The 15,878-nt window shown below is 43.5% G+C and overlaps 1 protein-coding gene across 4 annotated transcripts in view; it reads left to right on the forward strand.

Annotated features, from left to right (window-relative positions):
- Positions 1-15,878, forward strand: part of spaca6 (sperm acrosome associated 6) — a 58,078-nt gene that overhangs the window by 21,988 nt on the left and 20,212 nt on the right. For 3 of the 4 annotated variants that reach the window (XM_052494696.1, XM_052494694.1, XM_052494697.1), the window contains exon 3: positions 15,257-15,390. In XM_052494696.1, coding sequence (XP_052350656.1) covers positions 15,366-15,390 — 25 coding nt within the window. In that variant the 5' untranslated portion in view covers positions 15,257-15,365. Of the gene's footprint in view, positions 1-13,631; positions 15,391-15,878 lie in introns of those variants that run through there. The other variant, XM_052494695.1, reaches the window with a different exon arrangement.

Raw genomic sequence — 15,878 nt, forward strand, 5'->3', positions numbered from 1 at the left:
CAACACAGAGGCTAGTTTAGGTCACTAACAAGACAACACAGAGGCTAGTTTAGGTCACTAACAAGACAACACAAAGGCTAGTTTAGGTCACAAGACAACAAAGAGGCTAGTTTAGGTCACTAACAAGACAACACAGAGGCTAGTTTAGGTCACTAACAAGACAACACAGAGGCTAGTTTAGGTCACAAGACAACAAAGAGGCTAGTTTAGGTCACAAGACAACACAGAGGCTAGTTTAGGTCACTAACAAGACAACACAGAGGCTAGTTTAGGTCACAAGACAACACTGAGGCTAGTTTAGGTCACAAGACAACACAGAGGCTAGTTTAGGTCACAAGACAACACAGAGGCTAGTTTAGGTCACTAACAAGACAACGAAGAGGCTAGTTTAGGTCACTAACAAGACAACACAGAGGCTAGTTTAGGTCACTAACAAGACAACAAAGAGGCTAGTTTAGGTCACTAACAAGACAACACAGAGGCTAGTTTAGGTCACTAACAAGACAACACAGAGGCTAGTTTAGGTCACAAGACAACACAGAGGCTAGTTTAGGTCACAAGACAACACAGAGGCTAGTTTAGGTCACTAACAAGACAACACTGAGGCTAGTTTAGGTCACAAGACAACACTGAGGCTAGTTTAGGTCCCAAGACAACACAGAGGCTAGTTTAGGTCACAAGACAACACAGAGGCTAGTTTAGGTCACTAACAAGACAACGAAGAGGCTAGTTTAGGTCACTAACAAGACAACACAGAGGCTAGTTTAGGTCACTAACAAGACAACAAAGAGGCTAGTTTAGGTCACTAACAAGACAACACAGAGGCTAGTTTAGGTCACTAACAAGACAACACAGAGGCTCGTATAGGTCACTAACAAGACAACACAGAGGCTAGTTTAGGTCACTAACAAGACAACACAGAGGCTAGTTTAGGTCACTAACAAGACAACACAGAGGCTAGTTTAGGTCACTAACAAGACAACAAAGAGGCTAGTTTAGGTCACTAACAAGACAACACAGAGGCTAGTTTAGGTCACTAACAAGACAACACAGAGGCTAGTTTAGGTCACTAAGAAGACAACACAGTGGCTAGTTTAGGTCACTAACAAGACAACACAGAGGCTAGTTTAGGTCACAAGACAACACAGAGGCTAGTTTAGGTCACTAACAAGACAACACAGAGGCTAGTTTAGGTCACTAACAAGACAACACAGAGGCTAGTTTAGGTCACTAACAAGACAACACAGAGGCTAGTTTAGGTCACTAACAAGACAACACAGAGGCTAGTTTAGGTCACAAGACAACACAGAGGCTAGTTTAGGTCACTAACAAGACAACACAGAGGCTCGTTTAGGTAACAAGACAACACAGAGGCTAGTTTAGGTCACAAGACAACACAGAGGCTAGTTTAGGTCACAAGACAACACAGAGGCTAGTTTAGGTCACTATAACAAGACAACGAAGAGGCTAGTTTAGGTCACTAACAAGGCAACACAGAGGCTAGTTTAGGTCACTAACAAGACAACAAAGAGGCTAGTTGAGGTCACTAACAAGACAACACAGAGGCTAGTTTAGGTCACTAACAAGACAAAACAGAGGCTAGTTTAGGTCACAAGACAACACAGAGGCTAGTTTAGGTCACTAACAAGACAAAACAGAGGCTAGTTTAGGTCACAAGACAACAAAGAGGCTAGTTGAGGTCACTAACAAGACGACACAGAGGCTAGTTTAGGTCACTAACAAGACAACACAGAGGCTAGTTTAGGTCACTAACAAGACAACACAGAGGCTAGTTTAGGTCACTAACAAGACAACACAGAGGCTAGTTTAGGTCACTAACAAGACAACACAGAGGCTAGTTTAGGTCACTAACAAGACAACACAGAGGCTAGTTTAGGTCACAAGACAACACAGAGGCTAGTTTAGGTCACTAACAAGACAACACAGAGGCTAGTATAGGTCACTAACAAGACAACACAGAGGCTAGTTTCGGTCACTAACAAGACAACAAAGAGGCTAGTTTAGGTCACTAACAAGACAACACAGAGGCTAGTTTAGGTCACTAACAAGACAACACAGAGGCTAGTTTAGGTCACTAACAAGACAACACAGAGGCTAGTTTAGGTCACAAGACAACACAGAGGCTAGTTTAGGTCACTAACAAGACAACACAGAGGCTAGTTTAGGTCACTAACAAGAGAACACAGAGGCTAGTTTAGGTCACAAGACAACACAGAGGCTAGTATAGGTCACTAACAAGACAACACAGAGGCTAGTTTAGGTCACTAACAAGACAACACAGAGGCTAGTTAAGGTCACTAACAAGACAACAGAGAGGCTAGTTTAGGTCACTAACAAGACAACACAGAGGCTAGTTTATGTCACTAACAAGACAACACAGAGGCTAGTTTAGGTCACTAACAAGACAACACAGAGGCTAGTTAAGGTCACTAACAAGACAACAGAGAGGCTAGTTTAGGTCACTAACAAGACAACACTGAGGCTAGTTTAGGTCACAAGACAACACTGAGGCTAGTTTAGGTCACAAGACAACAGAGAGGCTAGTTTAGGTCACAAGACAACACAGAGGCTAGTTTAAGTCACTAACAAGACAACGAAGAGGCTAGTTTAGGTCACTAACAAGACAACACAGAGGCTAGTTTAGGTCACTAACAAGACAACAAAGAGGCTAGTTTAGGTCACTAACAAGACAACACAGAGGCTAGTTTAGGTCACTAACAAGACAACACAGAGGCTAGTTTAGGTCACTAACAAGACAACACAGAGGCTAGTTTAGGTCACAAGACAACACAGAGGCTAGTTTAGGTCACTAACAAGACAACACAGAGGCTAGTTTAGGTCACTAACAAGACAACACAGAGGCTAGTTTAGGTCACTAACAAGACAACACAGAGGCTAGTTTAGGTCACTAACAAGACAACACAAAGGCTAGTTTAGGTCACAAGACAACAAAGAGGCTAGTTTAGGTCACTAACAAGACAACACAGAGGCTAGTTTAGGTCACTAACAAGACAACACAGAGGCTAGTTTAGGTCACAAGACAACAAAGAGGCTAGTTTAGGTCACAAGACAACACAGAGGCTAGTTTAGGTCACTAACAAGACAACACAGAGGCTAGTTTAGGTCACAAGACAACACTGAGGCTAGTTTAGGTCACAAGACAACACAGAGGCTAGTTTAGGTCACAAGACAACACAGAGGCTAGTTTAGGTCACTAACAAGACAACGAAGAGGCTAGTTTAGGTCACTAACAAGACAACACAGAGGCTAGTTTAGGTCACTAACAAGACAACAAAGAGGCTAGTTTAGGTCACTAACAAGACAACACAGAGGCTAGTTTAGGTCACTAACAAGACAACACAGAGGCTAGTTTAGGTCACAAGACAACACAGAGGCTAGTTTAGGTCACAAGACAACACAGAGGCTAGTTTAGGTCACTAACAAGACAACACTGAGGCTAGTTTAGGTCACAAGACAACACTGAGGCTAGTTTAGGTCCCAAGACAACACAGAGGCTAGTTTAGGTCACAAGACAACACAGAGGCTAGTTTAGGTCACTAACAAGACAACGAAGAGGCTAGTTTAGGTCACTAACAAGACAACACAGAGGCTAGTTTAGGTCACTAACAAGACAACAAAGAGGCTAGTTTAGGTCACTAACAAGACAACACAGAGGCTCGTATAGGTCACTAACAAGACAACACAGAGGCTAGTTTAGGTCACTAACAAGACAACACAGAGGCTAGTTTAGGTCACTAACAAGACAACACAGAGGCTAGTTTAGGTCACTAACAAGACAACAAAGAGGCTAGTTTAGGTCACTAACAAGACAACACAGAGGCTAGTTTAGGTCACTAACAAGACAACACAGAGGCTAGTTTAGGTCACTAAGAAGACAACACAGTGGCTAGTTTAGGTCACTAACAAGACAACACAGAGGCTAGTTTAGGTCACAAGACAACACAGAGGCTAGTTTAGGTCACTAACAAGACAACACAGAGGCTAGTTTAGGTCACTAACAAGACAACACAGAGGCTAGTTTAGGTCACTAACAAGACAACACAGAGGCTAGTTTAGGTCACTAACAAGACAACACAGAGGCTAGTTTAGGTCACAAGACAACACAGAGGCTAGTTTAGGTCACTAACAAGACAACACAGAGGCTAGTTTAGGTAACAAGACAACACAGAGGCTAGTTTAGGTCACAAGACAACACAGAGGCTAGTTTAGGTCACAAGACAACACAGAGGCTAGTTTAGGTCACTATAACAAGACAACGAAGAGGCTAGTTTAGGTCACTAACAAGGCAACACAGAGGCTAGTTTAGGTCACTAACAAGACAACAAAGAGGCTAGTTGAGGTCACTAACAAGACAACACAGAGGCTAGTTTAGGTCACTAACAAGACAAAACAGAGGCTAGTTTAGGTCACAAGACAACACAGAGGCTAGTATAGGTCACTAACAAGACGACACAGAGGCTAGTTTAGGTCACTAACAAGACAACACAGAGGCTAGTTTAGGTCACTAACAAGACAACACAGAGGCTAGTTTAGGTCACTAACAAGACAACACAGAGGCTAGTTTAGGTCACTAACAAGACAACACAGAGGCTAGTTTAGGTCACTAACAAGACAACACAGAGGCTAGTTTAGGTCACAAGACAACACAGAGGCTAGTTTAGGTCACTAACAAGACAACACAGAGGCTAGTATAGGTCACTAACAAGACAACACAGAGGCTAGTTTCGGTCACTAACAAGACAACAAAGAGGCTAGTTTAGGTCACTAACAAGACAACACAGAGGCTAGTTTAGGTCACTAACAAGACAACACAGAGGCTAGTTTAGGTCACTAACAAGACAACACAGAGGCTAGTTTAGGTCACAAGACAACACAGAGGCTAGTTTAGGTCACTAACAAGACAACACAGAGGCTAGTTTAGGTCACTAACAAGAGAACACAGAGGCTAGTTTAGGTCACAAGACAACACAGAGGCTAGTATAGGTCACTAACAAGACAACACAGAGGCTAGTTTAGGTCACTAACAAGACAACACAGAGGCTAGTTAAGGTCACTAACAAGACAACAGAGAGGCTAGTTTAGGTCACTAACAAGACAACACAGAGGCTAGTTTATGTCACTAACAAGACAACACAGAGGCTAGTTTAGGTCACTAACAAGACAACACAGAGGCTAGTTAAGGTCACTAACAAGACAACAGAGAGGCTAGTTTAGGTCACTAACAAGACAACACAGAGGCTAGTTTAGGTCACTAACAAGACAACACAGAGGCTAGTTTAGGTCACTAACAAGACAACACAGAGGCTAGTTTAGGTCACTAACAAGACAACACAGAGGCTAGTTTAGGTCACTAACAAGACAACACAGAGGCTAGTTTAGGTCACTAACAAGACAACACAGAGGCTAGTTTAGGTCACTAAGGCAAGACAAGACACAGAGGCTAGTTTAGGTCACTAACAAGACAACACAGAGGCTAGTTTAGGTCACTAACAAGACAACACAGAGGCTAGTTTAGGTCACTAACAAGACAACACAGAGGCTAGTTTAGGTCACTAACAAGACAACACAGAGGCTAGTTTAGGTCACTAACAAGACAACACAGAGGCTAGTTTAGGTCACTAACAAGACAACACAGAGGCTAGTTTAGGTCACAAGACAACACAGAGGCTAGTTTAGGTCACTAACAAGACAACACAGAGGCTAGTTTAGGTAACAAGAGGTCACTAACAAGACAACACAGAGGCTAGTTTAGGTCACAAGACAACAAGACAAGACAACACAGAGGCTAGTTTAGGTCACTAACAAGACAACACAGAGGCTAGTTTAGGTCACAAGACAACACTGAGGCTAGTTTAGGTCACAAGACAACACAGAGGCTAGTTTAGGTCACATGACAACACAGAGGCTAGTTTAGGTCACTAACAAGACAACGAAGAGGCTAGTTTAGGTCACTAACAAGACAACACAGAGGCTAGTTTAGGTCACTAACAAGACAACAAAGAGGCTAGTTTAGGTCACTAACAAGACAACACAGAGGCTAGTTTAGGTCGCTAACAAGACAACACAGAGGCTAGTTTAGGTCACTAACAAGACAACACAGAGTCTAATTTAGGTCACTAACAAGACAACAAAGAGGCTAGTTTAGGTCACTAACAAGACAACACAGAGGCTAGTTTAGGTCACTAACAAGACAACACAGAGGCTAGTTTAGGTCACTAACAAGACAACACAGAGGCTAGTTTAGGTCACAAGACAACACAGAGGCTAGTTTAGGTCACTAACAAGACAACACAGAGGCTAGTATAGGTCACTAACAAGACAACACAGAGGCTAGTTTCGGTCACTAACAAGACAACAAAGAGGCTAGTTTAGGTCACTAACAAGACAACAAAGAGGCTAGTTTAGGTCACTAACAAGACAACACAGAGTCTAGTTTAGGTCACTAACAAGACAACACAGAGGCTAGTTTAGGTCACAAGACAACACAGAGGCTAGTTTAGGTCACTAAGAAGACAACACAGAGGCTAGTTTAGGTCACTAACAAGACAACACAGAGGCTAGTTTAGGTCACAAGACAACACAGAGGCTAGTATAGGTCACTAACAAGACAACACAGAGGCTAGTTTAGGTCACTAACAAGACAACACAGAGGCTAGTTAAGGTCACTAACAAGACAACAGAGAGGCTCGTTTAGGTCACTAACAAGACAACACAGAGGCTAGTTTAGGTCACTAACAAGACAACACAGAGGCTAGTTTAGGTCACAAGACAACACAGAGGCTAGTTTAGGTCACAAGACAACACAGAGGCTAGTTTAGGTCACTAACAAGACAACACAGAGGCTAGTTTAGGTCACTAACAAGACAACACAGAGGCTAGTTAAGGTCACTAACAAGACAACAGAGAGGCTAGTTTAGGTCACTAACAAGACAACACAGAGGCTAGTTTAGGTCACTAACAAGACAACACAGGGGCTAGTTTAGGTCACTAACAAGACAACACAGAGGCTAGTTTAGGTCACTAACAAGACAACACAGAGGCTAGTTTAGGTCACTAACAAGACAACACAGAGGCTAGTTTAGGTCACTAACAAGACAACACAGAGGCTAGTTTAGGTCACTAACAAGACAACACAGAGGCTAGTTTAGGTCACTAACAAGACAACACAGAGGCTAGTTTAGGTCACTAACAAGACAACACAGAGGCTAGTTTAGGTCACTAACAAGACAACACAGAGGCTAGTTTAGGTCACTAACAAGACAACACAGAGGCTAGTTTAGGTCATAAAAGATAACACAGAGGTTAGTTTCGGTCACTAACAAGACAACAAAGAGGCTAGTTTAGGTCACTAACAAGACAACAAAGAGGCTAGTTTAGGTCACTAACAAGACAACACAGAGGCTAGTTTAGGTCACTAACAAGACAACACAGAGGCTAGTTTAGGTCACAAGACAACACAGAGGCTAGTTTAGGTCACAAGACAACACAGAGGCTAGTTTAGGTCACTAACAAGACAACACAGAGGCTAGTTTAGGTCACAAGACAACACAGAGGCTAGTATAGGTCACTAACAAGACAACACAGAGGCTAGTTTAGGTCACTAACAAGACAACACAGAGGCTAGTTAAGGTCACTAACAAGACAACAGAGAGGCTCGTTTAGGTCACTAACAAGACAACACAGAGGCTAGTTTAGGTCACTAACAAGACAACACAGAGGCTAGTTTAGGTCACAAGACAACACAGAGGCTAGTTTAGGTCACAAGACAACACAGAGGCTAGTTTAGGTCACTAACAAGACAACACAGAGGCTAGTTTAGGTCACTAACAAGACAACACAGAGGCTAGTTAAGGTCACTAACAAGACAACAGAGAGGCTAGTTTAGGTCACTAACAAGACAACACAGAGGCTAGTTTAGGTCACTAACAAGACAACACAGAGGCTAGTTTAGGTCACTAACAAGACAACACAGAGGCTAGTTTAGGTCACTAACAAGACAACACAGAGGCTAGTTTAGGTCACTAACAAGACAACACAGAGGCTAGTTTAGGTCACTAACAAGACAACACAGAGGCTAGTTTAGGTCACTAACAAGACAACACAGAGGCTAGTTTAGGTCACTAACAAGACAACACAGAGGCTAGTTTAGGTCACTAACAAGACAACACAGAGGCTAGTTTAGGTCACTAACAAGACAACACAGAGGCTAGTTTAGGTCATAAAAGATAACACAGAGGCTAGTTTAGGTCATAAAAGATAACATTTGCTCTATATTGAAGAACAGACAATGTAAGTTAACTGTGCATGGAGGCCATGTTTCATTATCTGATCCATTCGTTTTTTTCTGTCATGGAAGGTTGAGTTGAGTTGGATTCAATGGATGCAAGAGCTGCCTCCTGTCTGGTCTCTTTTGCTTCTACTTGTATCATTCAGATCAGTCTATTTTAACAGCATGTGTCTAGTACCTACAGTGCAGCATCAGTGAACTCCATGTCCAGGCATAAGGGAGTTAAGGGAGATGGAAATGTCACCTAGTCAATTGTACAACTGAATACATTCAACTGAAATGTGTCTTCCGCATTTATTCCAACCCCTCTGAATCAAGGCACTACAGCCCTGTGTTATTACATATCACTACTCTGGGTCAGTAAGTTGTACTATGTACTATACACTGCACAGTGCACTTACTGTAGACTACCTCTCCTTGAAGGCCAAAATACGGTCCCAGAGCTCTCTCTCTATAGGTGCCTCTTAAAGTCCTTAACTAGACCTTCAGATCCAATATCATACTGTATCATACTCCACACGATAACACACCTCAATACTGCATTCCCTCTTTCCTGCAGCCATTTGACTGGATTCTACTGGCCAAAACTAGTAAAAGTGTTCATTTTCAGTCGTTACCAGACTGTCATTGTGCTGCAGCCTCTGGCTCTGTGGTTCTGATCGATGATACCCAGAATTTGTCCGCCTGTCTGGAATAAAGAATTCACTAATGCCTGCCATCCTGCACTGTGGGAAATTATTCGCGTCTCTCCTCTCCCTGCTTTACTTTCATACAAGGTAATAATATCATCTAACATCCCACATTCTAGCTATGTAACTGGGTGTCATGCACCCACATTCATTCTGTGTAACATGATCCATGTCTATGGCTCTCTCGCCTGTGTTCTTGTCTCTCATATCACTCCAGAACATGTACTCTTTGTGTTCCGTTTTCCTGAGGTTTGCGTCACAGTCAGAGAAATATATCAGTAGCTTGCGAACAGCCAACCCCTCACCACCCTCCCAGAAGCCCCCTCCTCTCCTGCTGCATCCCCCCTTCATGCTAACTCAACCAACCTCCCCCTCCCTCCCCCTGCCTCCTCTCGTCCCCCCAGTGTGTCTGGGCTAGTAGCTAAGACAACAGGCATCCGCATTGCGTTGTGGCTCCTCTCCTCTCCTAGAAGGGACAAAAGGGGGCATATATCAGAATTCTGCTGATTCAGCGCTGTTCTTTATCATACCCACAACGCCTTTCTCCTGCCGTCCCAGATAGATGCACCTTTGTCAAATTCCTGACGTGTCGAGCGTGGAAGGGTTGCGTCTTCTCCCTCTCTCTCCTTCTGTGTTCTTGTCTCTATAATTGTTGTATCCTCTGTCATTTTAGTGAGAACAGGGAGCTGCCATTTCTTTCTTTGTCTCTGTATCTCCATCATTGTGGCAGAGAGAGATCTGGATATCACTGATTGGATCAGTGGGTATTTTATCCACATGGCTGATCAGAGCTCATTGGTAGTCTGGGTAGATAATGCAGCTAGCCTACATACGTGCACACACACACACACACACACACACACACACACACACACACACACACACACACACACACACACACACACACACACACACACACACAGCCAGCCAGCCAGCCAGCCAGCTGTACAGGTATCTATGTAATCTGTATGATCCAAACATATACAGTGCTACATGCTAGTTATGACATGAGAGGGGGGATGGACCGACTCAGACCAATGACGTCACATCTTCTGCAACATTCTTTGTGCTGTCTGACAGTGGAGTGATGCGGTGCAGAGCAGAGCCGCCGGCAGATGCACCTGTCTAGGACAGCATATCTGTGTGCGTCTGTGTCTCTCTGTCTCAAAGCCCCAGCACCACGAGTGGCTCTTGCTATTTAAGTGAAAATGTCTCAGAGATAGCTTCCAGCCTGGAGTGGTAGGCTCAGAAACAGATACAGGAAGGTATGCTGGCACTCACTCTGTCAGGCGAGTAGCTGTGAGCTTGAAAATGAATGTTTTGCCTTTTGCCTTTTGTCTGGTATTGATGGTGTCGTTGGTAATGATGGTGTCGTTGGTAATGATGGTATCGTTGGTAATGATGGTGTTGTTGGTAAGGATGGTGTTGATGATAATGATGGTGTCATGGTAATGATGGTGTCATGGTAATGATGGTGTCGATGGTAATGATGGTGTCGATGGTAATGATGGTGTCGATGGTAATGATGGTGTCGATGGTGTCGATGGTAATGATTGTGTCGTTGTTCATGATGGTGTCGATGGTAATGATGGTGTCGATGGTAATGATGGTGTTGATGGTAATGATTGTGTCGTTGTTGATGATGGTGTCGCTGTTGATGATGGTTATGATGGTGTCGGTCGATGGTGTTGATGGTGTATGTTGTTGATGATGGTGTCGTTGGTAATGATGGTGTTGATGGTAATGATGGTGTCGATGGTAATGATGGTGTCGATGGTAATGATGGTGTTGATGGTAATGATGGTGTTGATGGTAATGATGGTGTCATGGTAATGATGGTGTCGATGGTAATGATGGTAATGATGGTGTCGATTGTAATGATGGTGTCGATGGTAATGATGGTAATGATGGTAATGATGGTGTCGATGGTGTCGATGGTAATGATGGTGTCGATGGTGATAATGGTGTCGATGGTGATGGTGTCATGGTAATGATGGTAATGATGGTGTCGATGGTAATGATGGTGTCGATGGTAATGATGGTAATGATGGTGTCGATTGTAATGATGGTGTCGATGGTAATGTTGGTAATGATGGTGTCGATGGTAATGATGGTGTCGATGGTGTCGATGGTAATGATGGTGTCAATGGTAATGATGGTGTCGATGGTGTCGATGGTAATGATGGTGTCGGTCGATGGTGTTGATGGTAATGATGGTGTTGATGGTGTATGTTGTTGATGATGGTGTCGTTGGTAATGATGGTGTTGATGGTAATGATGGTGTCGATGGTAATGATGGTAATGATGGTGTCGATGGTAATGATGGTGTTGATGGTAATGATGGTGTCATGGTAATGATGGTGATAATGGTGTCGATGGTGATGGTGTCATGGTAATGATGGTAATGATGGTGTCGATGGTAATGATGGTGTCGATGGTAATGATGGTGTCGATGGTAATGATGGTGTCGATGGTAATGATGGTGTCATGGTGTCGATGGTAATGATGGTGTCGATGGTAAGGATGGTGTCGGTCGATGGTAATGATGGTGTTGATGGTGTCGATGGTGTCGATGGTAAGGATGGTGTCGGTCGATGGTAATGATGGTGTCGATGGTGTCGATGGTAATGATGGTGTCGGTCGATGGTGTTGATGGTGTCGTTGTTGATGATGATGTCGTTGGTAATGATAATAAATAATAATAATAATATATGCCATTTAGCAGACGCTTTTATCCAAAATGATGGTGTTGATGGTAATGATGGTGTCGATGGTAATGATGGTGTCGATGGTGTCAATGGTAATGATGGTGTCATGGTGTCGATGGTAATGATGGTGTCGATGGTAAGGATGGTGTCGGTCGATGGTGTTGATGGTGTCGTTGTTGATGATGATGTCGTTGGTAAGGATGGTGTTGATGGTAATGATGGTGTTGATGGTAATGACGGTGTCATGGTAATGATGTTGTCGATGGAAATGATGGTGTCAATGGTAATGATGGTGTCGGTCGATGGTGTTGATGGTGTCTTTATTGATGATGGTGTCGTTGGTAATGATGTTGTCGTTGGTAATGATGGTGCTGGTTTTGGTGTGTTTTGTGGAATAATCCATTCGGCTGCTGTTGAGTTCTCTGCTTAATAAGGTCTTGGTCTGATGTTATATCAGAATGACGAGAGGTTCCAGTGAAGATCTGTATTAAAAGCCTGGTTGAATGATACAGAGGATCAGTCTGATAAATGATCTCCCCATGTAGGACTCTTTGCTGTCTGATAGGATCTCCTTTGTCTGTTGATGTCTGTTGTTTTCCTGGTCAATATGCCTCCGCTCCTCAACCGCCACCTGCTGGCTGCTAAATTAAGATTACAAACAGCTATTATCGTTAGACCATAGTTTATAGGCTAAAGAGAAATCTTGCCCAAGGAGAGTGCACTCAGAGTCGCTCCCTCCAAGACTATACACACACAGCAAGCATACTGTACATGTGCACACACACACATACGGAAGCAAGCACGCATGCACACACACACATGATTTAGACGCTCCCGCGCCCTCAAAGACTTGTGCACATCGGTGATAGTCTTTACAGTGTAATAAGGTTAGAGCACTTTATGACCAATCATGATGCTTACACATCAAACCTTACATTTATGACCTGTCTCTCTGAACAGACAACCAAGTGGCTAAATAAGATTCTGTTTCAGGTCCGCATTCCACTCAGGGGCCCTGTGATTCTGTTATACAATAAACACATATGTACAAATGAGGTAACAAGATGTTCTCTCTGAGGACCTGAGAGCAACACAGATATCCCAGCTGACTGTCATGAGCCTGGCATCTGCCTTTGGTTATTACCAGCCGTTAATGCTAGTTTCTATGGGAATAATGGATATACTGTAGTAGTCTGCATGTTTTACTGCGTTATTGATTTGGTCCTCCTATCTGGGCGGTTTATTTGGTGTTTTCTCCGTCATTCAAGCTGCCATTTATTAACTGTAGAGATATTAATGGCTGGATGATTGATGTAAACCTGGAAGGCAGTGGTGATATCAGGATCGCAAGTTCATGTGCTCTCCTTTGGCTTGGTGCACCTTCACTTCTCACCCTGTTTGAAATTCTAACCCTCCCCCTCCATTCCCTCTGCTTCCGAGTCTCTCTGACACCCTCTAAGCTCCCCCTGTCTAACACACACATTTCTCCTCATTCCCAGACACACACACCAGCACAGAGCCCACAGACTGCAAAGAGGGGGCTGGGCGGGTAAGTGGAGACGTGTTATTCGAAAAACGTGAGATATAAAGCGAGAGGGATATGGAGGGTAGGAGAGAGAGAGAGAGAGAGAGAGAGAGAGAGAGAGAGAGAGAGAGAGAGAGAGAGAGAGAGAGAGAGAGAGAGAGAGAGAGAGAGAGAGAGAGAGAGAGGAGAGAGAGAGAGAGAGAATGAGTTTTAGATTTATATTGGGGACAAGGCATGTAGAAGTGGGAGGGATGCTCAGAGCAGAGAGAGGAGACTGGAGAATGAGACCATGAAAGCAAGAAGGAGGGGGAAAGCGAGAAGATAGACTTTGTGTATGTGTGTGTGTGTGTGGGGGGTGTTTATGTGTGTGTGTACGTGTGTATAAGACAGTTTGTGTTTTGTTTTTTTGGGAGGGGGTGCGCATATGCATATATATGTTCATATGTGCGTGTGTTTTAGCGTGTATGTGTGTTTGTGTTCCCGGTGACACAGATTGATGGAGGGAGAAGACAGAGGCTGAGGGGACTGTGCTGGTGGCGGTGGGGGAGGTAGGTAGAGAGTAGAGCATTGCAGGGTAATAGAATCAATACTGTTGTCTGTAACATACCTGCCGTTGGGCTTTCAGTCTGGCCCCAGTAGCCAGTCAGCCATCAGACCCAGCCGCCGTAGAGCAAAGACAGAGAACGAGAGGGGGGACAAAGAGAGAGAAAAGGAGGGGAAATGCAGGCATTGCCGCCTTCTTTTTTATTTCCCTCAAATGACGGTGAATGAAGATGGAGTGTTGAAAAAGGCTAAGTTTGATTCCTTTGTGTTTTTTAAACCTTTGTGTTTTGTTTAGTGCCTCTGCCGCCAAGATGTACTGGAACTCTGGATAGAGGAAGATACCGTCCTTTTGTGTCTCTGTGCCTGTATTTGTGTGCATATGCATGCATGTGTGTGTGTGTGTGTGTGTGTGTGTGTGTGTGTGTGTGTGTGTGTGTGTGTGTGTGTGTGTGTGTGTGTGTGTGTGTGTGTGTGTGTGTGTGTGTGTGTGTGTGTGTGTGTGTGTGTGTGTGTGTGTGTGTGTGTGTGTGTGTGTGTGTGTGTGTGTGTGAATGTGTCTGTGTGTGTGTGTGTTTAATCAACAACTGCACCATCAGAGGACACATGTTGAGGGAGACATGTTGTCCACATGTCTGTGTCGCTGCTACTCTATGTGTTTGTCTTGTTTCTCCTCTAGATTCCCAGATTGCTTTAGTCAATCTGTCTCTGCTTTTTTGCGTTTTAAATTATCTTTCTCACACGTTGATGATATTCCATTTAGAATGATGAAAGGGGATTGGGAACTCGTTTGAGATTGGAATTGATGGAGAGAGGAAATATATTTTGGTAGACATGTTGATGTGGTTTATCAGTTAATGGCTGATATCTGCACCTGCGTTCACACCATATGGGTGTTCAAAAGCAGAATTGAGTTTGAGATTGCAGTATTGTGGTAAAAACGATATCTACAGATCCAACTGAAGTGTATTAATAATATGGACTTGTAACTTGAACCGCAGATAAATACATAATTCATTAGTGTGTGAAGTTGTGACAAATGTCTTCAAATGGCTCTTCTTTCCTTTCTGTAAAGACTCACCCTGTTTCACATGATTCACATCCATCAGCATCTATTTATTTCTGACAGCTAAACAGATACGGCCGATAGTTGATTCTTTATTTAACTCATTGACTGTATTTTTATCATTATTTGAAATTATTGTCACAAAGAGAATTTACCTGTGTTAGTCAGTCAGTGTGTCAGTCAGACTGTCTACCAATAGGTGGCACTGCTACGCCAAATTTTCTCTCACAGAACTTTTGCTCTTGGCACTGTAGTAGGATATATTGGACACAATGTACTTGAGTAGTTATTTAAACAAATCAACATGTTTGAGAGAAGTGTATGTACAGTAACATGTTCTTATTTCATAGTGTTTGACTGTCCCTGAGAATGACGCAATTTCATTCCCTCCCTCCGCAGGTAGAGTCGGACATTTTGGAAAATTGTATCCAGCGACATCTTGCTAAGATGGATGCAAAGGCTTCTCTCTTCACCCTTCCACATCCTCCTTTAACCCTGCACGACCATCATGTCCTGTGTCCCCATCTCACCCTGTGAGTGAGAGCACAGCTCCTGTCCTTCATTTGAACCACTGTCAGACTAACAAAGGCAACATCTACCTGTAATTGCCAGTGAAGACTGGGAGACAGTGGCTCAACCTGTAGGAGTTAGAAGAGAGAAAGGGCAGAATTGCTCTTTAAGTCCTCGTAAGCAGATGTAGCCATTCTTGGCCCGTAGCTGGTTACCCCGGTGAACATAGTGTTGTTAAATTGCAGAGCAGACCCACACAATCAGGCTGGAGATTGTCAAGTGTTACATAGTGGTATCTTAAGTGTAGAGGAATTATACTGACTGGGACTATTTTATTCTGATTGACACAGCTCAGTGGACTGCCTAGGGGGTCCGTAGAGGCAAATGTCTCTAAAGAGCTATTAGAGAAATGATTCAGAGCCGAGGTTATTAAGAGAGTATATTACATATTAACGGAATATATTAGGTATGAATACACACATTGTCAATCAGTATACCTCTAGAAGGTATG

Source organism: Oncorhynchus keta, chromosome 34, assembly GCF_023373465.1.
Source record: "Oncorhynchus keta strain PuntledgeMale-10-30-2019 chromosome 34, Oket_V2, whole genome shotgun sequence".
Classification (NCBI taxonomy): Eukaryota; Metazoa; Chordata; class Actinopteri; order Salmoniformes; family Salmonidae; genus Oncorhynchus; species Oncorhynchus keta.